The sequence below is a fragment of the Akebia trifoliata genome, chromosome 4 (assembly GCF_017979445.1).
Source record: "Akebia trifoliata isolate Shusen 1 chromosome 4, ASM1797944v1, whole genome shotgun sequence".
NCBI lineage: Eukaryota > Viridiplantae > Streptophyta > Magnoliopsida > Ranunculales > Lardizabalaceae > Akebia > Akebia trifoliata.
Window position 1 is genome coordinate 19,300,370 of NC_141378.1, and position 25,859 is coordinate 19,326,228.

General features: G+C 34.6%; 2 protein-coding genes across 4 annotated transcripts; one reads left to right on the forward strand and one right to left on the reverse strand.

The window, feature by feature from the left end:
* The first annotated feature begins 1,759 nt into the window (after positions 1 to 1,759).
* Positions 1,760 to 7,159, forward strand: LOC147404341 (putative methylesterase 14, chloroplastic). Its single transcript, XM_086440257.1, is given in 6 exon segments — positions 1,760 to 2,448; positions 3,955 to 4,168; positions 4,171 to 4,193; positions 4,406 to 4,549; positions 5,583 to 5,720; positions 6,413 to 7,159. Coding segments are annotated over 6 exon segments (1,056 nt in total). The 5' UTR covers positions 1,760 to 2,184; the 3' UTR covers positions 6,686 to 7,159.
* A 4,786-nt stretch (positions 7,160 to 11,945) lies between these two features.
* On the reverse strand, positions 11,946 to 24,982 carry LOC147404342 (regulator of nonsense transcripts UPF3-like). Of its 3 annotated transcripts, XM_086440262.1 has the most exons (13): positions 24,540 to 24,982; positions 24,057 to 24,163; positions 23,296 to 23,391; positions 23,072 to 23,170; positions 22,814 to 22,893; positions 21,301 to 21,414; positions 19,787 to 19,934; positions 15,243 to 15,316; positions 14,756 to 15,041; positions 14,321 to 14,641; positions 14,112 to 14,236; positions 13,951 to 14,003; positions 11,946 to 12,843 (listed from the first exon to the last, which is right to left on the reverse strand). In XM_086440262.1, the coding sequence occupies exons 1-12, from the start codon at positions 24,677 to 24,679 to the stop codon at positions 13,965 to 13,967; spliced, it is 1,629 nt and encodes a 542-aa protein (XP_086296388.1). In that variant the 5' UTR covers positions 24,680 to 24,982; the 3' UTR covers positions 11,946 to 12,843; positions 13,951 to 13,964. The 3 variants fall into 3 exon arrangements, with proteins under 3 accessions (XP_086296388.1, XP_086296387.1, XP_086296386.1); XM_086440261.1 differs by having other exon boundaries at positions 11,946 to 12,739; positions 14,321 to 15,041; positions 24,540 to 24,981; XM_086440260.1 differs by having other exon boundaries at positions 14,321 to 15,041; positions 24,540 to 24,980.
* Positions 24,983 to 25,859: the final 877 nt, after the last annotated feature.

A 25,859-nucleotide genomic window follows, 5' to 3' on the forward strand; every position in this document is an offset into this window, starting at 1 on the left:
ATGGTGCGACGACAACGATAATGGGCAGAATGAATGTGATGGTGGCTATGTAGGTCGTAATGATGGAGAAAAAAAAGATATGAAGTTAAGATTTTAATTTGCAATGGAAAATATGTGTGGGTTTCATTTTTCCACCTATAAAGGTGAAAAAAAATAAAATTTAGAATTTGTGGGACTCTTAGAGGAGGATGGAAAATCATTTTCCATGTAAAACTGAAATCAAACACAGAAAAAATGTCATTTTCCATGGAAAATGATTTTCCACCATATTTTCCTAGTGCAATCAAACATATCCTTAATCTTAATCTTTTTCACGTTTCTGTCAGACTCACTTTCTTAATGGATTGGTGGCCGCGTGGTTTCTTGCTATTGGTCCACATTATTTCTCATAATTATGCATCCACATTCTCATTGGGATCAAAGGAAATGTATCAAATCCAACCACCTTATCATAGATGAGTTAGATCTCAGATCTATATTTCCTACATGACGAACTAAGGGAGAACTCAAGCTCACTATACCTCCACCTGTCCCAAAAGTACCAAATCAAAGGTCACCTTCAAATGTCCCAAAAAATTCAAAATAATACGACTCAAATCTAGAATTTGTGAAGGTAAAACATCCTTATTCCACGTTTTGGTCAATATTTGAGATACTTATCACATGCCTTTTGACATCTTTTCTTTTGAAAGATTCTATTGTTGCACCAACTTTTACTAATAGCACACCAATTCATATGAAATACCTTCAATGAAATAGCACACATCTTTGGCGTGCTCTTAGAAGCTCTCTTTCTTTTTTATAAACTAATGAAAAATGACCTAACTACCATTCTCTTCAAGCTCTAGTTAAAACCCCTTGGATTTTTCTTCTTAAAACTAGTCATTTTGAAGCTCTTCAATCTATATAGTAAAATAGTCTTAATCCATCTAATCTCATCTTCATCCATCATTTTCAATCTCGCATTAACCCCTTGTAGAATATTGTTGCGCTAGAAATAAATGAGTCGTAAGGAAAACAACGATAAGAAATAGAAACCCGAAAGTGCACCGATCTACATGTTCAAGTTAGCGGTATTAGTTTGAGCACTAAATGGTAATAGTCGGAGAAGTGACACCATAGAACTATTCACTAGAGTTACGAATAATAAAAAGAGGTGCGCTATTTGCACCCACTTTATTGCTCGCCACACCCACTTTACTACTTTCATCCACTTTGAAGTGACTGAAAAACAGTAATTTTAATTTTACTTCTTTTCACCCGCCATCCCCTATCAAACATGATTCAGTCTCTCTTATATTTTTCTTTTTTTTCGAATCTATCTAAGTTTTCATTATAATTTCATCATACAAGAAGCAATACCCTTATAGCTTACAAAATAGATTAGTAATCAAGAAAACCTCAACTCATAATCTAGTAATTGTTAGAAAATCTCGATAACAAAAATAAAATCCAAACAAAACTTCATTCAATAGGTCAGGGCTGTATTTGTCAAGATTGATTTAGTAGGAACCTATCAAAATTCATAAAAAAGGATTGAATAGGTTTCTACCCTGTTTCAATTGGTAGATTCCCACCCCCACCGAGTCAAAATGTAAATTTTGAGTAGCTTTCAACCAAATAAAAATTTAGATTTTTTTTTTTTTAAGTAGGTGTGACGTGTAATTTCGCTATTTATTATAGAAAATAAATAACGATTAAGTGGTTGAGCAAGCAAAAGAGTGGGTGCAGATAGCGCGCCCCTAATAAAAAACAAACAAAACCAGCAAGGAAGATTCAAAGCATGAGCGTTGAAAATGAGAGCTTTAAATTCCGGTAGCACTATTAGATGGGATTTTTGGATTTCCTCTAGATTGACACCCTAGACTTCTTCACTGGAGTGGCAAAGAATGAAAAACAAGCGAAATCAGCATTAAAGAAGGGGGATGATTGAAAGCTCTAGCGTTGAAAATGAGAGCTTTTAATTACAGACTAATAGTCGCATTTTCAGTTGTAGTTTTGTTTAAAAAATCTTTTTAATTCTTCTTCAACCAAACCAAATCTCTCTCTCTCTCATTCATTCAAACACAGAGAAGAGAGAAAAAAATATATAAAATTCCAACTTTGTCCCCTCGTTGAAATTGTTTTGTTTCATACTTTTCTCCACCAAAATCTTGGGTTCTCTTGAATTCCATCTGTTCTACAATGGGTAATCGATTATGTTGCATTACGAAGAAGGATGGTAGAGATAATAGATCGAGAAGTAAGAGGAACAACACCACTACTGGAAGAACTTCGCAGCGAAAAATGTCAGTAGAAGAGGAGTTTCTACACAAGCAAGCGTTGTCAATGGCCATTCATCAGCACCAGCTGTCGCAGAGGTTTGATGGGTCGATGTCTCGTCGAATTGGGTCGACGAGTTCTCGAAGGCACGCTATCTCTGATCCCTTCTCCAATGGGAAGCAGCAGGTTTGTTAGTTGGAGATCGAACTGAATTTCCCCTCTTTAATATTCTTAAATTAATTTCCATTCGTTCCTTGCTTTGGTATCCTACTGTTATAGAAAATCATGAAAATTTGTATTAGTGGGGATGAAGAACAGTACAATTCAATGGGTTGATTTATTTTTATAGGGATATTGCGTCTTTGATTGTGATGTTAAGAAAAAAGGGGCAATCAAACAAAAAACAAACACAAATCATACAGAGAACACAAAGATTTTTTAAGTGAAGAGAAACTTGGAGTTACAGATTACACCCTTGTGCAGGAACCATAACCAGGGTCTTACTTAATACGAGTGAAATTACAAAAATACCCTTTGGGAAATACATACTAGTGAAATCGGGCAGGATGCGTGGCTTGATTAACAGTTCCTCCTTGTTGAACAATACCATCAGTCTCCACAAACCACAAGAAGTGAAATTCACAATCTTTTAGCATATAGGTCTAATTCTGTGTTTTATAATGAAACCTGAATCGAAAAATATGTGAGGTATAAAGGAAAGCTCTTTAAGCTATAATCTCAGGGGAGACCATCTGATTGGAAGAAGAAACACTACCCATTTGTAGGATCGAAGAGCTTTCGATTAAGCCTACTAGTAGTGGAGTGAACTGGTTGGTTCTATATGCTTAATTCTCTCTCTTGAAAACAAACTGCTTTAAGATCCAAATCTATTTTGGGGTCATAAGATTTCTGCAGGGTTGTTAGTCTAAGAAGAAACTGAGCCCTACTAACAAGTGAAAGGTTCTTTTTTTCAGCAGCACAATAAATAACTTGTAGACATATATATAGGACGTTTGATACCTGTGGTACCTATGAGCAGACATGCAAACAATATTATCAGCTTTTTGCTAGTTCAGCTGTCACTCATAATCTTTGGCTTGGAGTATTGAGAACGTTCTTAGAAGCTTTATTTCAGTTATATGCTTTTGTTAGTTGTGCTATATTCCCAGATCTTTAAACAAAGCAGCCCATCACAGAGTCTGTTTGAACATAATAATATTCAAAGGTGGTTATATTGAAAGATAATTATTGTCTATGGCTTAAGCCTATTGTTTCCTCTTGTAGGGTGAAGGAATTTGTTTTGATTATCTTTATAATAATAATAATAATAAGCTATGATAAACTATTCTTGTTAAATGGAAAAACCATCAACGACATGAAAGATGGGTGATGTGTGCAGTTATTTCCCACATTTCTTCTATAGTACTATTCAGCCATCAAGGAGCTCCGTGCCTTAATGGGTTTTGCTGCATCTACTCAAACTCTTTCTTGGCTTCTTCTGTCCTTGCTCCTAGTTTTTAAGTAGCAGATTTTATTAATCAGGCAAGCATATCAGTGTGACTTTGCGTCTTCATGGAAAATTATCTAGTACTTGTCAATATGAAATTTATGTGCAACATATTTACAGGACACGCTCAACTATTTTTTCCTTTCATTGGGTAAAGTAATACCTTGAAAAATTGGAAATCGCAGGAACCGGTTGTTTTGGAGAATATCAAAACAAAGAAATTTGTTCTAATTCATGGAGAAGGATTTGGAGCATGGTGTTGGTACAAGACAGTTGCTCTGTTGGAGGAAGCAGGTCTGCTTCCCACTGCCTTAGATCTTGTGGGATCCGGGATTGATCAGACGGATACAGATAGTGTAACAACATTAGCGGACTATGCAAAGCCCTTGATCGACTATCTACACAACTACCCGAGGAAGAAAAGGTAAAGTGTACACTGATTATGACCGTCCCATTTTTTTTATTTTTTTATTTTTGATGGGTAAGCTGGACTTGAACCCATAACCTCAAAGTTGCTTTGCAATGTGTCAAACCAACTGAGATATGGGTCTAAGCCCATGACTGTCCCATTGTTATTACAGGCACTCTAGCAATATCATTGTGGAGAATATCATGATGTGTGTAGTGCTCGTACAGGTTATTCTGGTTGGTCATAGTTGTGGAGGTGCAAGCATCTCATATGCTTTGGAGCATTACCCAAATAAGATATCAAAAGCAATTTTTATCTGTGCTACAATGGTGTCAGATGGCCAAAGACCTTTCGACATGTTTGCCGAAGAGGTTTGTTATCTATATTAATCACTCGATCAAGGTTTAGAAATCAGTTGATTGTTGTGTCAACCAGTATCGTAATGAGCAATGCATATGTCGTTTGGCGAAATTACAATGACCTGGCTAAGTTTTAGTGTGTCCACTATGTAGGACTATGTCAGCCCTGGTCAAATGTTTATGAAGAAAATAGTCAATAGTTGATTTGGATGAGTTCCAATATCAAAGCAGATCAATGCAAGTCACGTAAGTGACATGGTGTTTGGCTAGAGTTCGGCATCAACTGCGTAATTAAATCCATTAATATTAGCTGATTCAGCTAGCCTAGTTCGACTCAGTTGTGTCATTGAGACATTCCAAGTTGTGCTTGGTGCAGGACAGATCAGCCCATTCTAAGGTTTTATTAATGTATACAGAAATTGTGCTGATTGTTAATGGCCCTAACTTCGCATTATATCTTTGAAGGTATGTGGGACCTGGGTACGTTTTCAGGGTCTGGTGGTGAGAGCTGGCAGGCCCCCAAAGGGTTATGACTGGGTGTCCATAAACTGTTTGGAAGTATTTTCAGTAGTTCAAAACGCATTGGAAGCCCTAGGTGCTATATATATTTATCTTCTGGAAAACCCTAAAATTGTACTTTATTTTCATTACTCTTCATCAATAGAAACCAGTATCGCTGCCCGTGGCATAGGCAATATTGCTGAACCGCGTAAATTGTCTCTTGTGCAATTGAATCTTGTTTATTGTTTTTTCTCAAACATGTTGAGAGGACCCCAGCCAAAAATACCTATCCATTAGCCTAGTCCTATGGTTCTATAAACAACAAATAGACCCCCATAGCAGATGGTTTGAAAATAAAATTAAAATTCTTTATGTCTCAAGCAAGTCATGTTGGACTCTTAACAAATGTTCGACTGGCAAGCGGACCTTTGGTTTTTTGGCTTTTACATCAAATCCAATCATTTTATTTGATAACTGTATTTCTTTGAGGTTTTTTTTTTCCCCCCGATTAATATGTTCTCTTGCAATGCAAATGTATGTGCAGCTAGGAGGATCAGTTGAGATGTTTATGCAGGAATCACAATTTCTAGTATATGGCAATGGTAAAGACAAACCTCCTACAAGTATCATGTTTGAAAAACAGCATATGAAGGGCCTATATTTCAACCAGACTTCCTCTAAGGTATGGTCGAAACCTAACTTTTTATCTTAAGACTTCCCCTTTTTTGTGTCTGTTTTGAATGAATTTATGCACAAAATACCATATGTTAACTATTTGAAAACTCTATATCCCAAATATCATGTAAATAAAAAATAGGAATATAAATTAACAAAACAATTAATGGGCACAGAGGGCTTCTTGGGAGTATCTTCTTATTTTCTCTAATTCAAGCTTCTGACACATGCTAAATGCACATGAGATGCATGAATACATAAATAAGTCTTATTTAGTGACTTAATAGAATCAATTCAAAGCATGGCTCTATATGTTGAGAACCCAATTTGGTAGTTAGAATTTAGAATAAATTTTCAATTGTTACGATCAAGATCTGTTTGATTAGATGGAATTATTGGTTTGAATTGATTAGGATACCTTTGCTTTTATCACTTATTAGTGGGAAGCTCGTATAAATATGGGTTTAGGAATTTTGGTTAGGGAAAGACATATTTGAGAGAAATCCATAATGAGGTCCCCCTGACAAAGCAAGTTGTAAGTAGGTCGGCCACATCAAAGTGGTCATATAAATATTATGTTTTAATTTCTTTTTTCTAGTTATTATGTTTTTATTTTTATTTTTTCCTTTGTTTTCATGTAAGTGGTGTATCCTTGTTATAGCGCATAATGAATTTGACCAAGTATTCGATATATTCCAGGACATAGCTTTGGCCACAGTTTCCATGAGGCCCATCCCTCTGGGACCAATCATGGAGAAACTTTCACTTTCACCTGAGAATTATGGTACCTGTAGACGATTCTTCATTCAAACACTCGATGACCATGCACTCTCGCCAGATGTCCAAGAGAAGATTGTTAGGGAAAACCCTCCTGAAGGGGTCTACAAGATCAAAGGCAGTGATCACTGCCCATTCTTGTCAAAGCCACAATCACTCCACAAAATTTTTCTTGATATCGCACAAATCCCTTAGAAGAAATTATTGAAATTTGCAGTGGATTGTAATGCTAGAGCAGAAAAGATAAATGATTTTACATGGCTTCAGATGTTCCTAGGCCACAATGTTGTACAACAGATATGTTGGTTCATGTATATGGAGATGGAAAGCAGGGGAGGGGGGAGAGTGGGGACAAAAGATTAATTTGTGGTGAAGGGCAAATTGGTCATTAAAGTTTATGGGTTATGGGTATATGAGTCTTAGTCATTTTTCTTATTATCTCTGAGAGAGAATGAAAAAAGTCATTATTAGTCTCTTCTGGGGCCTTGGTTAAGTAGAAGGTAGAAACTAGAGCAAAAACAAGAAAAAGAAAGAAATTGTCTGATGTAAGATACTTGTACCAAATAAAGGTGTTGAGCTGTCACATCACCATCAATTGTCACTATCTGACTCACAGTGGGACCATATTTTGTTCAAATATCTTAATCTATTTTTAATTTTCAGAGCTGCTATTGGCATGTCAACTTTTACTTATTACACCTCATTTTATTAAATTATTTATCACACCTTAATTAAAGATTAAAACACACCATTTAAACATTACAAAAGTTTTGTTTGGTTCGGTTAAGTTATTATTTCACCTTGCAAAGTATTATAACTCATTCAAACAAATTTAGCAGTTGTCTACAATTAGGACTAAGCCCATATAAAATCTTGGATTTGTCAAAAAGAAATCTCAAAAGTTTTTACTAGGCCCAATGTTGACAAGGGCATATATCTCAAGGTGAGTGGGAGTTGGTTGTTGTTCTTGTACTCTGCATAAACGAATCCTATTGGTGGGTAATGATATCCTTCCGCTTCATGATTCAAAACATTTCATGTCAAAGAGCTTTGATATGAAGGATTTAGGAAATGCAGAATGGGTTTTGGGATTCAAGATCCATTAGGATTGCTCAATTTGGTCTATTGGGATTATCTCAGGAGACATACATCGAGAAGGTGCTTAAGAGATTTGGCATTCAAAATTGCGCGCCTTATGATACCCATTTGGTAAAAGAGGATATTTTCAATCAGAACCATTGCCCCAGAAATCAAATAGAGATGAATCAGGTAAATGCAAAAGAGTACACCTCTGTAGTTGGAAGTTTGATGTATATAATGATTTGCATTTGGCCAAACATCAGATAATTGGCATGCTCAACAGATATCAAAAAATCCTGGTTCAACTCACTAGTAGTAAAGAAAGTATTATGGTACTTACAGAGGACAAAAGACTTTATGTTAGTGTACAAGAGATCGAGCAAGCTTGAGGTCGTCGATTATTCCAACTTAGACTATGATGAATGTCATGATAGTCTCAAATCCACTTCAGGATTTGTGTTTATGCTTGCTCATGGATTGATCTCTTGGAGGAGCTCCAAATAATCAATCATGATCAATTCCACCATGCATACAAAAGTTATCGGTTGTTATGAAACGACTCGACGTACGATATGACTGAGGAATTTCATTTGGAGTTGAGGATTTTGGATACCATCCACAAGCCATTGGTCATTTTCTGCAACAATGAAGCTATAATCAAATTCATGAAGAACGAACGGATGACGAAAAGCAACAAGTACATTGAAATCAAGCATCTTCTTGTATGTGAAAAGGTTAAAGAGAGAATCATTGAGATCATTCATGTGGACACTAGCCTAATGATCGCATATCCTCTCACAAAAGGTCTTTCTCCTAAAGTCTTTAAGGAGCACGTGAGTCACATGTTTTGATTACTTTTATATTTTTTTCGTAAGCAATAAAAGTAATACAATGCTCATATTGTTATTTATTAGATATTTATTATTTTGTGCATATGCTACGAGGCTAAAGTTAGCCTGGGAATACGGTTTAATATTCATGAGGTATGCTTGGGTTAGATGTCTAAAAAGCACATTTATGAGCCTTCATCATGATAAGAGGGTGATATTTTTTCATATGACAAATATATCAGGATGACATACTATAAGTATGAAGTAAAGCAGATATGAGAATGCACAAATTGATTGCGTAAGGTGTGCGCATTACCCTTATATTAATCTATCATAATCACATAAAGTTAAATACTCGACACTATTAATGGTTCTAAATTTGAGACGATGGAACTGTCTTGATGTCATTAGGAGAACACTATGTACATTCATGATCCACAATCAGTGCCATTTTTGGGATTGGGTGAAAGTTAAAGTTAACCTTAATTATTTTAAGCAATGATTTTTCAAAGCAAAGAATGGTCACTCGACCTTACAAAGTTCAACCCATGTGTGTTGTTTTCTAAAACTTGCAAGTATATGTGTGGACCAAGCAGGAGATTGTTAGAACGTTTTCAAAATTAATCAGTTTTAATTAATATTTTATTTTAAGCATGCAATTTCTAAATTAACGGCATTACTGTCTTTTGAAAACTATTTTGGTTTGACACATAACGTTATTTTTTATTGAGTTGATTAATTACTTAACTTACTAACTAAGGTTGGAAATGGAGAACCGTCATGCAATCTAATTGTCTCCAATTCAAAATGTGGATCGTGGTTTTCCCATAACACCAGAGTAATAACCTATAAATTCTCCCATTTTATGATGAGCATAAGTATGGGGAATAAAGAAATCCTATAAATAGGTAGTTGTCCTCTCTCATAGGCAATGCAGTGAATTTTCATCTATTGAACTACCTAATAGAGATTGGGGTAGAGCTATCTATACGATTTTGCTCTTTCTGATTATTGTAGATTGGCGTTGGAGGCATCAAGAAGATTACCTCGTTGATTGTCGTATTATCATTCACAATTCAAAGGTATGTAGATTTAGTTTCGTTAATCGCATTAATTTGATTGGATCATGATGCCTAGATCCTAGTAATGTGGACTAAAAAATCCATCACACAAATGTCCCCAGTTTTGCGTTTAAACTTAATATAATTAGGATCATTTTGGTAAAAAAAAAATCAAGAAAATTGTAATCTCACAACCCTATAATCATAGTAAATTTTCAAAACTATAAAATATCCTTCTTACTATGTTATTTTCACAAACCCTTTAATCAGTATTTTAAATTACAACTAAACCCATTCATTCCATGTGCGTTAGCACACGCCACCTTCTAGTTTAATTAGTTAAACTATTCATTGTTCATCGATTTTTCAGTTTTTCACTTTATGTAAAAATCCTAATTGCAACTTGATATTTGATTACTAAAAAGTTATTTTAGATTTTTTGATAGTTAAGATTTTTGTATTTATTCAAAAATTCCTAAAACTAAAAAAAAAATTAGTAAATTTGCAAATTTTATTTATAATATTAGTTTTAATAGGTTTCTATGTTTATTTTATAATAATATTCAATATAAAACTAAAAGGTTTTATTTCTAGATCGTTTTAATATTTTATTTGTGCAAGAGAATCTAAGAATGAGTTGTCGAAAACGTGAAATATTTTAAATTTTTTAAAATAAATCCTTAGTGGAGAATGTTTTTCATGTTTGAACCATCGGTTTAAAAAAAAAATGATGATTCTTGATTGAATTAGATTACACCGTCAATTGGCAGCCTCTAATGTTTTGTTGTATGTAATTCACATTTTCATTTTTCACTTCGTACAACATCTTTACAATTATAATGCAATGCGAGAAAGCAAACCCCAAAATTTTCTTTCAAAAATGCCCTCACAATACATTTAAGTTTTACTAATTATTAGGGTTTTTCTGATTCAAATAAATAAAATTGTAAACACAGAGTCACGACCATAATGGCTAATTTGTTGAAATTACATATATTCACTATCTTTTTTATTTACTATAGTTAATTTATTAAAATTACAAAATTATTCTTTTTAATTTTTAATATTATAATAATGATATAAAGGTAGAAAATTCAAAATCGTCTAATTAACATTTTAAATTTCAAAAATACACTTGTAATATATTAAATCATAAACGCATTTAAATAGATTATCAATTTGAAATTTGAAAATTAATAAATAAAAATATCTTATCTAATAATACAAGTTTGCACTTGCCACCTGCTAGTTTTCCATTATTAACAGCTATTTTATTGAACACTAGCTTGGTAAATTACATTAACACCCTGTATGAATCAAACAAAATTTTCTTCCCTTAAAAAGAAAATTTTTTTATTCTAATTTGAGCCTTAAAAAGAAGGGCATATACCATGGTTTCAAAACTCAGTTTTGCGTCCCGTCTTGTGTATGGACGAGACCGAGTTAACTTTGATAAGTCAACTCATCCATTTAACTTGATTTATATTGATTGATTTACATATATTTAAATTAAAATAATAAAATAAGATACATTAGAATTCGTTTAATGATAAAATAATGTTTTATTTATATAATAGATATTTAATTATTTTAATCAAAATTTACAAAATCCCAGTTGACTCAGCCAAGTTCTACCGATTCAACTGAGATTTTCAAAATATCATCTGAAATATCTCGCAAAATGATGTGAATGTTGAGACACTGTGTACATCCGTATCGTTAAGTCATCTCAGTCACAGATGAGATTTAAAACCATTGTATATACTGTCACAATCTATTTTTTTTACCATACCAAACAGAAATTAACATTGATTTCTATAAAGAAGCACTCCTTTGACAATTAAAAGCGCAATCAATGCAGAAGGCCCTTTCCTGGTGTGCTATTTACATTTAGAGTTGATGAAAAGCATCTATGATTCCCATACACTTTCACATCAAGAAGTGCGATATGAGATTCCAACCTGAAGTCTCTTCAGCATTATTCTATAATTAATTCATTAATTAAGCAGTACTAAAAATGTCTGGTGACAAGGATTTTCAAAATAATAAAACTTATTTTCAAGAAATTATTTTTTAGCTATCCGTAAACGAGTACATGGGTGTTGTTAATTTCTTCAAGGTAAGATATGTGTCTATTTGACTCTAATCAAACATTTTTCTTTGAATCCTCCCACCATTGATCCCAGATTATATATAGTGGCTACAGTTTACAGGGCATTAACAAGTCAAAATGACCAATCATGACACAATTAACGTGAAGAATCATGATAACCTGACTCAAAAAATAATATACTCAACTGACGTGTGGCATGTGCACATAACCATAGATTTTTTTCCTAGAGATACATATTGAAAAAAAAACTATGGCTCTCTGCACTTTCTTCTTTTGAGTCATTTTATCACATATTATTCTAATGTAAAAAAATAAAGCACATCTAACACACAATATCAAAAACCCAGAGAGAGAGAGAGAGAGAGAGAACATGCTAGCAAACATGAACACCAAAATATACTGCAGCAGCAATACCTGGGAACAGGTTACATATATATCACCAATATCTCATCAATCTGTCGGTCACAGACACACCATAAGCACCTCCCAACAAAACTCAAATCACCAACTAATACTACTCTCCACTCATTCCGTTCCCTACTACTGCCACTTACGTCGACTCAGCAGCAGAATCAACACGCTGACCTGCCAATGAATCTTGCCCTCCCCCAATCTTCTTCACCACACATTCAAAATATCTCTTATTTACCTGGACTAGTAGTAACAAGTTGGCTCGCCTACCCACATATAACGACTTCTCAACCAAACAGATCCATCTGTATCTCATTAAAGGTTATATTTACATTTTAAAGCAAAAGAAGAAATCAAACTAAAACCAACATGCCTCTATACCGAGTTTGAGTCAATTGGTAGGATGGGTCAAACTGGGTTTCCCCCAACAAGAAACCCATGAGTTCCTACGTCTGTGTGGATCTCATTAAAGGAGCACCCCAATGAAAACCACCTTCTTGTATATGTAGATATATATATTATATATATTCTTTCTTTCTTGCTTAATCTTCATAGTCATCTCTGGCAGACCAAAGGATGGATAACTTCTTTAATCCACAAAATGTGCAACAATATCGGTATCTGGCATCAATAGGATCAAATGAAACCTTCCCTTCTAGGGTCCAAATGATTTCCCATGCTATAATTTGCTTACATCCGTCCATCTTTCTAGTAACAAGAGATGTCTGTCTGGCCTTTGGGACTCGAACCAAATCTGAACATTGAAGATACGAAAATCATGGCTTACTGTGTACTCCAACAAGGAAAAATAGAAGAGATTGTTCCAACTCCCAAATCAAGTTCCAACTCGTGACAAAGCTGAAACCAGGAAATCCAGTAATGCCAATGAGTGGGTAACAGTTGGAAGCTTTTTTTTTTTTTTTTTTTTTTTAAGTATAATATATTGAAAAGAGCAAAAACCAAATACACTCACAAAGAACAACAAAGAAAAGGAACAAACAACAGTTGGAAGCATATCATAAGAAAAAATATTGAAATTATAATAAAGGGAAAACATTCAAGGGTTCACATAGCAGAAACATACAAAATGGTTTTGTGGTATATTAGCAATAAAGACCATGAATTGCACGCACCTTGAAGTTAAAACACAGACTTGCAAGTTCCAGACATGGAACTCATGAGAATATTTTAAAGATAGCTCCCTTTCTACCAAATTGGATCTCTAATAATACTTCAATTAGATAAGAGGACATAGAGAATTAACACTAAAAAAAGTGACGACTTGAAACCATAGCTTAGGAATACAAATTATACACATCTAATTTTATTTATTATTTTTTTTTTTTTAAAGCAACAAAACTGTGGGGCTCTCTAGATTTTATAGACCTACAGAAACCCATTCAAAACTGAAATGATAACAGCATATTATAAACAAGTTAAAAAGCGGGTTACATTCATGAGATTAGTTGAAGGCCGTACCCTTTCACAAAAAAGTTCTGGAGTCTTCACAACCTGTTGTTTCAATAAAAGAACTTTGATAGGTGCTGGTTAAAAGAAGAAAATTTTCAAACAAATAAGAGTGGTCTCACGATAAATGTACATTTTGAGCTCCAAATCAATGCAACTCAGCATTTGTTATGGTTGGGAAGAGTCTAGAATTAACACAGAGATCATGGCCAACTGGGATAAGCCCAAACAACATGGGATCTGATTATTGTACTCTGAGCTATCATGTATGTGACAATACAAGTTCTCAAGTACTAGGTCAGTCAGAGAGAAGCCACTTAGGTAAAAAAACATCAAATGCATGTTCAACACTTATTCTTGGATGGGTAACATAGGTTAAAATTCTAATGTGAATGGTTCAATATAGTGACCATTCAAATCATATGCAAATCTAAAGATGCTATTTCCATTATCAGATGAGGGGAAAAAATTACAATTCACAAAGAATAAAGGGCATACCATTTTAATAAACATTAAGAACCAGAACCCGACTTCTGAACCCACACTTGCTTCTGCAGATGGCATTAGAGTGAAACATAGACTAATTAACACGAAATGTAGGGGTAAAGATGGAACATGGTACTATGGTAGATTAGAATGAAAATTAAACATTACTACACCTCATGGGAACCATAGCCAGTAGCACCACCTCTTTTGGAAGGCTTCCCCTCACTCAGATTGAGGGAACCATCAATATCCTTAACTCCATGTGCAGGTCCACGACGACCAACATGTCTATGAGAACCTAAACAAAATGTGGATATGTGAGTTACAGAACAGAAACTACGAGAATTTTGTTGAGTTCAAATAGACCATGTATAATACTAACCATTCTCCACAGAAGAACTACTACGTACACTTCCAAGGGTTTTAACTTCCCCACTCCTGATTGCATTGGGCAAGTCAAGTTTCATCTCTGCATTATTTAACATAAGATCATAAACACCACCACGCCCTAATCGAGAATTTTGAGCATCCAGGTTTCGAGGTTTTCCACCAGGGCAGGATGATTTATTACTAGATTCAGTGTCGTCCACTACATCATCCCCAAGTTTACTAATGGTCATGGCTTCCAAAGATTCTGGCATCAACTGTGTAGTAGCTAGAGTAGAAGAAAACGACATGGACTCATCACTTACATGCGATCCATCTGAACGACGAAGAGTCCAAACACCACGATCAGGTCTATCCTTATTTCTGGTACGTTTTTCTTGCTTCTCATTTATAGAACCAAAAGAATGCAGATCACTCCCAAAAACCTTACCCTCTAGAGCCCTTTTTGAATCACATTCCGAACTACATGCAACCTGTGAACGAATGTTGGTGGACCGAGGTGGTCGCTTGTCCTTATCTAAATTCAAGGTTGGGATTTGCTGCTCGGACTGGATCCCTGAAGATGATTGACCCTGGCGTGCTTCCTTGTTTGAAAGTATGGTCCTGATCATCCTTCCACTAGCCTCACCTCGCTGGTTATGCTTGGAAGTAGTTGAATTTGGTGAGTTTCTCACCGGAGATACTACATTCTGCTGTTGTGACACACCACTAGACGCCTGTGCAAGGCATTATGAAAAGCAGGTTTTAAAAATTGCATGTATTTGTAATGAAAAAATTCCAACTGTAATCAAGTTACATCTGGAATTAGCAAAAAACAAACCTTGTTCATGTATAACAAGATCATAACAAATAAGAAGAAAATATTGAACCTGAAGATGAGACAATTGAAAGGAGGACTTGGAAAATGAAAAGCTTACCTGAACAACTTCTCGCTCTTTCCCTTTCAGAAGCAAGACTTTCTTCTTTCCAGGATCAATGGCTCCAGAAGCTCCTGAAATAAATCTGTAAGTACTTGGGATGGCAAATTCACTAAACAAATATGTAGAACAGAGAAAATTACCTATTGAGAGAGAGAGAGAGAGAGAACTGTCCATGCCGATGGGCATGGCCGCATACATGCTTACAACCAACAGATATCTCAGTATATTTAGAGATTATGGATTGTTATTACTATTTTTAATTATTTCATAAGTGAATCTTTAGTCAAATTTCAAAGTATCAACAATAATGAAATTAACTGCAATATATGGCATTGATCTTTGTCCTTAAATCAATGACAACTTCTGCACATGTCAAAGATGTCTAATCCTTCAAAAAAGTTGCTTACACACTTTATTCAAGAAAGTCAAATATAAAAATTTGTTTTGTTATAATCTTAACGGGAAATTCAGTATGCCTTTAAATGTCTTCCACTGAATCCAAATTCAGTTGAAGATAAAATCAGTATGAAAGAGGTTAGACTTAAGGAAAATGGAAAGTCGACGAAAGAACAAATTTTGCTTGCCAAAAGAAGGAAAGTTCTGGGAATGTAAGGATACATATCTTTATTTTTCCTCCTTGGGGAAATAGTAAAGTAATTAACGCATTTAGTGCATATAAGACAAAAGTAAAACAAGCAGCAGTTTGGAAAGTATACGTGGAATAATATGCAAAATTTAGAATTAGCTATGTTTGAACTCTTCACCGCGTATACATGGATACAACCCTTCATGGGCATGGATGTTCCTCTTGGGATATCTCACCTGTGCTCTAAATAAATGGCACGCAGATATTATTGAGAACTGGATAAAAATTTAGTATGCTTCATCAATACAAGAAAATTCAGATGGAGAGAAGGCATGCAGAAAAAGGACTTCAATGGTTATGCAAGGCAAGGCTTTTGTAAATGTTGTGAGAGGGTGTACGGAGAAAAAGGGTTTGGAGAAAGATAGGGATGACCAATGTAATTCCTGAGTTTGAATGGGATATGATATTAGAAAAGCAAACTTATGATAATTGAATAGAAAACAATAGTTCAAAAAGAGAGTGCATTTTGGTGACTTTCAAGGGTGGACTAATGGGAGCTAGACCAACCTTTTGGTGCAAGAAACACTCAAACAGGAAAAGATCATAAGGTTATACCACGTAAAGTCAAGGCAGATAACAGAAACAAGGGGTTAAATGTTTGCATTAGCAGATGGAACAAAAAAAAAGGAGGGAGGATCTAAAGGTAACATTTTTATTTTATTTTGGGTGACCAGCCACCTTGGCTAGAATTCTTACCACAAATCATTTAATCATCCAGGGTTTTAGCGTGCCTAATGTTTCCCTTGCAAAGCTGGTGGTCAATCCATTAACCACTTGCCAATTCATTGCAATTTTATTCATAGTGACAAAGTCGGGATACAGGAATAATTCTGCAAAGTTGGGGAAAATCGAGAAAAATACAAAATATATACTATCATTCATGGATAATATAAACAATTAATATTTCATATATAATGCTAAAAAACTTTACAAACTTTCATATTAAATATAATATAACAAATTATTTATTAAATTTTTGCAAATAAGTCGGGATTAAATCACAAATTGAAAGAGTCGCGACTTCTTAAAAAAATCAGAGAATTTTGTCACTATGATTTTATTAGGGACATTAGGTTGTACTTTCTATCTGTGTTTCATACTCTTTGAGGGTTCCCTAATTCTGTTTTAGCATTGTTTCAAAAGTTTGGCAGATTAAGGCCTTCTCACATAGAGACAGGATTTTGTCTTCTCTAACTCCTCTTTGAGCAAGGGGCTTTCATCAGGGGAGGCAGATTTTGGATGGAGTTTTGATCGCAAACAAGTGTATTGATTCGAGAATAAAAGAGGGAAAAACAGGTCTGGTGAGGAAAATTGACTTGCAAAAGTCTTATTATCATGTGTGCTTGGACTTTTTGGAATACATGATGGGCAGGATGGGGATTGGAATGAGATGGATTGGGTGAGTAATGAAATGCGTTTCTACAGCTTCCTTCTCAATTTAGGTGAATGGGTGCCCAGCTAGCTCTTTAGGGGTTCCAGAGGTATAAGGTAGGGCCTATCAATGAATTCGTAGGATTTTTGGGGGAATGGGGATTGTAATTCTTTCTACTTCTTGAGGTATAATGACAGACCGAGAAGCTCGATAGAAGGAATCAGGGGAGAAATTTTGTGTTATATATGGTGATCTTTTCGGTACCCCCGTCTCCCCTCCTTTCCTTGATTGTTGCCGAGGCTTTAGGTAAGTTCTTTAACAGGGCAGTCAAAATTGGTAAATTGTTGGGGTTTAGGGTAAATAACCAGGATCACTTATCTCTCACCTTCAGTTTGCAGACAATACCTTAGTCTTTTTGGATCACTCGAGAGACCAAGTAATTGAGCACTCTTCACAATGTGATTTTTAGTATTTTGGGATTCTCGTTCCCCTACTTTATCTCATGTATTAGACAGGCCTCCTAGACCTCCCTATTTTTTCATTAATAAAATTATATCTATAAAGGATAAAATTATCTTTTATAAATGAATCGATAAAGGAAAGGAAAAGGATTTGCAACAAAAAAAAAAAAAGAGTAACATGGGACACATGGCCACTTGTGTTGAGTGATGTAGAGGAAGAATTCATTTGCTCTTCATTAACCAGGAGACAGCATAATAGAAAAAATAATCCAATAGGTAATCGGCAACAAAGAAATCCCAAGAGGATCCATTGGAATCATGAAGGGCATGAATGAAAGAACCATAATCGGAGTGAGAACTGGTTGAAAAAGAAATAGCTTCATAGTTGCAATGTGTTTGCAAAGGACCAGCCCTGAACATGTTTTACACTGATCATAAATGAATTAATTAGCATATTCAAGACAATGTTCTTGTGTATATTTCTTGATGAGAGAAGGGGAAAATCAAGCTGACTATGCATACAATTGAACTTACGAAAATCACATATTTTTAATCCTAAAATTGACATGTTTCACATGGCCAAAACCTCTAATGATCTAGAAGAAAAGATCAACAAGGCAAAGCATACAATTTTGCAACTTTTTTTTTGTCAACCATTTATCAAGATGTGCCTAGGCTATTAACTGTCCAAATTTGCATGTTCGATTTCGCCTCTGACACGAGTTATATCACAACTTTAAAATAACTCTAACCGAGAGAAGGCACATGGAGTGCAACTAGAGTAATGAAATTTAGATAAACAATGGATTTGTTGATATTGATGCCCAAGAGAGAACCTGAAGTGAACATTAATCGTGGTTCTGTGATTCAAAAGGAGAGATTAGGAGTATGTCTTCCATAGAAATAAAGTTGAGCAGTTGAATGGAGATATGTTTCAGGAGATGCTATTGAAACACATACTAGTCAAACTGTGGGGGAGGTTTTGTAATAAGACAATCATAATTCACTGAATAGACCATCATGACACAATATGTGCATAAGATGAGAGCTGTCCCAAATGAGGATGCTACGACGAATGAGTGGCAGAATCTGGAAAGACAATTAAAAAGAGCCATTCAAGAACACCTAGCAATAACGTCAACAGGTGATAGAACAAGAGTCAATTCAATTGGTCACCACATACAAAGTATGCCATTTATGAAACCTGAAAAAGAATAAGTTCATAGTTTGCATCAGGGATCAGACCCAATCATGTTTTATACTGGTTATAAATGAATTAATTACTCAGATTCAAGAGAAGGTCTAGTGTATGTTTCTTGATGAGACTAGAGAAGGGGCAAATCAAACTGACCATGAAGGGAAAAGATCTGTAAAGTTAGTTGAATCATAAATAAAAGTAAAAATATGAATTCAAGGCCATTCTCTAATGTAAACTGTCATTGGGAACTCATTTGTCTCACAACACTCATTCTCAAACTAGCAACTATTGACTTGTACATGTCCTCAATGATGTCAACAGATCTATTTGAAACTCATTTCTTTCTCAATGTCCACCAAATATGCTTTAGGCTGACAGTGTTGGCCCAAGCCCAGATAATGGAGGGTTAGATCAAGCTGGCAGCCTGCATAAAAATTTCATCATATCCTACCATGAATCATGATTTAACGTTTCATTACTCTACTAAAGAATCACCACAAAGAAATCAAACTTAAGATTCCTCAAAACGCAGAAAAGCGGTGCAGAAGCTCCTAGGTAGGTTTTAATCACCTTAGTGAGGAAACACATGAAAAATAATTCTTGTGAAAATTTTCTAAATAGCACGGGACCAAAAACGGAGAGAAAAAATTCACAAACTGAAACAATACAACATCAAACTTCAGCTTTGTCAAAATGTAACTTTAAAGTGTACGCTTGACAGCCAATAAGTAGGAAATGGGCAATTACTTTCATGCAAAGGATATTGGCATCACTTATTTGGATTCAACTATAAAGTCAAGTGTAACAAAAGAAAGTTTGTAACAATGCCACTGAATGGTTACGATCTCAGTTGTCGAACCATACCACTTTCATCTGCTACTTTTTCTGTTCCAGTTGTGGCAGCTACAGAAACAGACTTGTCTGAGAGCTGATGGTCTTCACGCCTTGGCACCAGAATGTAAGTTGATTTCTCCTTCGCACTAGGATTTTTTGCAGTCTCCCTTAAAACATACTGGTGATCAAACAGGGAAAATGTGTAAGCACCAACCCTATTCCATCACTTTAACTTTTATGATTAAGGAAAAATGTAAAACACAGGAAAGATTATAAAAGCATGAAAATTTGAGAAGTTCATAAATGATTTGCACTGGCTGTTATCTTGCCAAGAGGTTAGAATAAAAGAACCCATAATGAAGTGATCTATAATAGCAAAGTTCACTTCAAAATGTAGCCTCAATACTAGTTATTAACAAATATTTTTCATGCTCCAAGCCTTGGCTTCACCCTTGTACAGTGTTAACTAGACACATGGCATGGGTGTCAAGCTGTCAGACATGCCAATTTCTGAAAATTCAAATATAACAATATAGCCAAACAAAACATTAGAAAATAAAAGATCAGATGAATGCAATTCAAAAATTACTCTAGAGATCATGCTTACATGAGCACTGATTACTCCCTTAAAAATAAAGAAAGCATAATGTAAGAAGACAGAGAAATAAGTATACATAATGTGTGGTATGTGTGCTAGCTCAAAAATGAGGAAGTGGTTTTTGGCTCCAGGCCTGTTATTGAGTGTAGTTAGAACTTGATTCAATAAACAAAGTTGGGACTTGGAGGTTCAACTCCCTCAGATCAACATAGATACTCATGAACCAAAAGTAGTTTAAGGAAATAGTTGAACTCGTTGAAGACTTTGGGACAAACTTGGATTTATGTAGTAATTTCAATCATTTAGCACATGTCAGAGTGTAATTCAACAAGTACCAAAAGGGGGAAAAACAACATATACAAATTCCATGTAGACCTAGGTGAATGGACAAATTATTTTTTTTGATAGATGAGGGGAAAATGGGAAAAATTTTAATCAGTCGCAACAAAAAATCATCCAACAAGAAACGAGTGGACTTTCTTACAATACAGAGCTGACAATGCTTTGTTAGCTTTACTGGTGGAGCAAACTCCCAACAGCGGTGAAGTCTTAGGAATTAAACTAAAAAAACTATTACTCAATGTAACTTTCCTTCTATCAATTAATAGTCAATGTAACTTGGTGGATAAGAATTGGCAACATTTCCAAACATTCGACACACCTCTAGCAACAAGTGCAAGAAGGTGTATAGGAGGTGGATGGTAGGGATGCAAACCAGTTAAAATGATGGTTTTCATCTTAATAGGGAAACTGGTGATGTCTTTCTTACGGCACACGGCAATTGTAAATATCAGTCACCCCATTAGGAATTTGGCTGCATATGAACCAACATAATCCAAACCTTCGAAATACTAAATAAAAAGGGAAGCATTTACATTGCAGTCAATATAAGTTAACTAGTTTTGCTGCCTTGAACAAGCCAAGTATCTGAAAGAAAAAAATATACCATTGAAGTGGAAGCCCTTTTCTTCTCTGAACCCCGTTTCATGGAAGCTGATCTTGAATTGCCAGGTGAAGTTCCCACATGTCTTCTGCTAAGCTTCCCATTAGATGATGACCTCTGCCATAATTAATGAACTAAAATTCAGGACATACCCATGAAACAAGAAACATTTTCTTAAATTGATTATTCCCAATATGGTTGTAACGCATGTACTAGGTAGGGTTTCAAGACTCTCTTCTAAGGCTCCAGAAAATGCTACAACTAGTAAATTGTAAGATATGGTACCTTGAGTTTCCTTATGCTGTTTGGCAAATATAACAAAGGAAACAAGTTTCATATTCAATGTTGACTGAGTCCTCTCTTGAAGAATGGTTATGACTTAATGACACTCACCATGTTACGAATCATGATATTATATGTCTCTTTCCAACTCCATGATATGTTTAGATCACACATCTTAGCCTAAAAGAAATTGTAACAGTGTACCATATATAAGAGAATAAGGAGACCATGCTTCAGGATTTCTCGATGCTTATGGCATTCCTAAAGTTCTGACCCCACAAGCATAAGGAGGCTTTAAGCCACAAAAGAGAACATGGCTCAAGGGGTTATATAGCTCCCTTGTCTATAATTTTTTTTTCCACACAAGTGAAAGCTCCTTAAAAATGGTCAAAGTTTTGAAATTGTTTGTTTCCATAACCAAAATTATCAAAGAAGATACAATAAAAGTGACAAACAGAAAATAAGACAAAAGTTCATGTGAGTGAGTCACAAGAGTAGTGATGTATAGCGTCTTCAACGTTGAGAAATATGCTGTACATGAAAGAACTCTTTGCAAGACTTGTTCATGTCAATTATGAGTCTCTTGTATTGTTGGAGTAAAGTATTTAGAGAGATTAGAGGGTGCCTTTTGAGAATTTCATTAGGTGTGATAGATTTGTTGTATTGAATAGTTGTAGTGGCCTGGTTGTTGGGTCCTTGTTTTGGGTTGGAGATGGTCACTTCGACCTCCCTCCCCTTGTTTATATATATATAATATTTACTTGTCAGAAAAAGATGCTCCACACTAGGGTATTTAAAATCCGTTCTTGTCCTATATATTTATTCAAAATCGAGAATTTAACCTTTCAAATTCCAATCTTTGGAACTCCATAGTAGAATTTAACCTTTGAAATTTTGTCATCTTTGGAATTTCATAGTAGTTGAACAAAAAAAAAACACTTCAGAGAGTCAATAATGTGATGAACTTATCTTTTCCACAAGTGCCACGTTTAGGCATTTGACTTACAAATTATGAGAACTTAGCACAAATAAAGAAAAGTTATTCCTTGAAATGTATTAAGCATGATTACAACTCTGAGATTCAGTTGATATTATGCCCTTAACTGGTCACTGTTTTTATATAAAGTTTGATATTGAGTGAATCTAGAGAATCCACTTATGAACTACCACATTAGTTGACTGTCTACTCCTAAAAGTAAAAGCAACAAGAAAATAACAAGAACAATCCATGTACCTGAGATCCACCCTTGGCAGCTCTTTTCTGACGAATAAAATCCATTAAAGGTGTAACTATGGGAGCCTCTTTTGCAGCACCTAGAGAGCCAAAATTACAGAAATAGAAAAAATAGAAAAAAAGAAAGAAAAGAAGATTTTGCCATTAAAACCCCGCCACTTTAATTTGAAATATTTTATTGGTTGCTTTATTTTCCTGACAACATCATTGATTTACTAAACAGATGTGTGTACAGATTTTTCAAGTAGAAAAACTAACCAACTCGCTCCGCTTCTCTTTTTTCCAATTGTATCTCTGCACTAGGAAGATTCTCAACAGGTTTTGCAAGAAATTCGAGGAACTCCAGATACTCGGGATCTAGTTATTCGTCAAAAAACCGTTAGTGATTAAACAGAAAGTGCTAAAATATATGAAAGCATGCGCACTAAGACTACATTAAATCTTAGACTTCCAAAAAACAGATAATTAATGTTTTAGTATACCTTTAAATATGGTCCCTTCACGACCATCTTTTTTGGACCATGGCTTCGGAACACGTTGCGAGGGGGCATATTCTACGATGGTCTTAAATTGAGCACCTGAAAAATTAATAATAATAATAACAGCGATGCTTTTCAAAATTGTCGGTGTTTAAAAAACATCATTTTTTGTGATTTCTTTTCCACAATAAACGAGGACCCTAGTCCAATTCAAAGTGCTAGGCTTAACAACAGCCGTTCTAACAGCTCTGGGTCACACCCAGTTTTTTTTTTTTTTTTTAATGGGTAATGCCCAGTTGTGTTACGTATTAAGTTTTGGCATTTTTCCCTCCCTTTTTTTCTTTTTCTTTTTTTACTGTTTGTTGTATTTTTCTCTTTCCTCTTTTATGACTCCTCGCCCTCTTTTCAATAAATTTCTTCTGGTTATCAAAAAAAAAAACTAACACCCCTTAATGTAATGGTAATTAGTATCCTTTGCCTCCAATTATGACAACTGTAATTTCAAAATTTTACAACCATAACCAAACATTATAATATTATTGTGTTATTTTTTAAAGTAATGTGCATCGCACATCCAATTTAATATAAGATATTGAAAAAAAACCAAAAATATAGAAAGAATGCAGACCTTGACACTCATGAGGCCCAAGGTCCACCTTCTTGAGCCTCGTTGTTTTTGTTATATAAACCTTGGTCAAGTGCAGAACACCAGATAAATAAGAAAATTAAATACAAGAATTCTCAAAAGTTCAAAAATTAGTTACCCTTCTCGTTAACGAACACATGCCCATCAAAGAATTCAGCAAACTCTATAACATCCTCCAGCCTCTTGAAATCAATGTAGGCTCGTGAATATCTGTGATGCTTCTGACTGCATATATCATTTTAAAAAAGAATAAAATCACTACTAATAAGATTTGTCTAAAATGTTGTAAAAACCATGATTATTGATGCAAGAAATACAAAGTTGGCAATCTTAGAGAAGAAAAATGGAAATTAAAAAGAATAAATAAATTAACAAAAAGTGGGTTAAAATCATCAGATGGGCACAGCGGAACTGACAAAATAAAAACCCTAATGTACTTCTCATTTGACTCCAATCCGAGATAACAACCATTTCAAATCCCTAATGATACCATTTCGAACTAAAACAAAATTGATCACTCGATAATTCACGACAGAACAATAATCCAAACAACAAAAGCGAGATAATAAGGAAAAAACTACAAATTCAACAAAAAACAAACCTGTTCTTGCCAGGGCGAAACGAAACCCACTTGTAGCGACCAGCGAAGCGGCCATCGATTTGGTCCATCAACGCAGACTGAGAGAACGATGGAGGCAAGTGCCGAAGCACCACTTTGGTTCGATCGAATGGATCCTTCATGCGTGAAATTTCAATTCTCCACTACACCAGAAGAAGAAATCCCCAAATCGATCAATGGAGATTGAGAAGGAAAATGGTGAAATTTATGAAGATTGGACGTTTTGGATTTCTAATTAGATGCGAAACCAATCTCTGACGAAATTACAAATTCTCTTACTCGTGGATTTTGGGTAACTTTTCGTTGGGAGATTTTGCCCTAATTTTGGATTTTGGGGTTTGATTCCATATAGACATGCAGGAAGAAAATTATATAAATTTCGAGGGTAAGGTAAGAGAAATTTGAGTTCTCTTCTCTCTCACACTCTCCGTACGTATTGCGTACATATGGACATGTACATAAGTAGGCTAGACTATCACGTGCAAGACACGTGAATGGTCATCACTTGTATTTCTTCAACATTTCCATCATTTATTGAAAAAAAAAAAAATTTGTGTACTATGACTATCTTACAACCATAGGGGTAATTTTATAATGAGAATTGCTATTAGCACACCAATCTACATGTGAATAATTACTTATTGGATTGCGATCCAATCCAATTTATGAGATTTATGAGTATCTTGATAACACAAATCTTAAAGATATTTATCCCGAAGATAAATCTCAACCATTGGATTTTGTATTTAAAGGATTGGGATCATGTGTTTTTTTCATGAATCATTCTTAGGAGTCAATGTATCGTGACCATTAATTTCAAAAGGATTAGTGTGTTGTAAGTAAAAGTTGGTGTGGTAATAGAATTTCTTTTATAATATCTTTTGAATTATTTTATTGGGGAGATGATACAATTTCTTACATTTTAAATCGGTATACTTAATTTTAAAGAAATTAATGACTCGATGATTAATAAAAAATAAAGTCAAATATATGATATTATAACCTATAGACTTTACTAATTAACTTAGTTGAAACCTACAGGTAACAATTAATGCAAATTGAGTGTCTGAATTTGCAATATTGTTACGTTAATAATTTGCAATCAAATTATATTTATGTATTTGTTTCTTGATAATAAAATATATATATGTTGTTTGAATTTCTAATAATTTTGATATGGAAATAACGCAAATCGATTGTAATATCTTCTGAATTATTTTATGACGAAGAAATCAATTTTAGATTAATGAGCATTTGTTGTCTCCTCATAAGTTGACGTCTACTTTTGGATATACTTAGCGG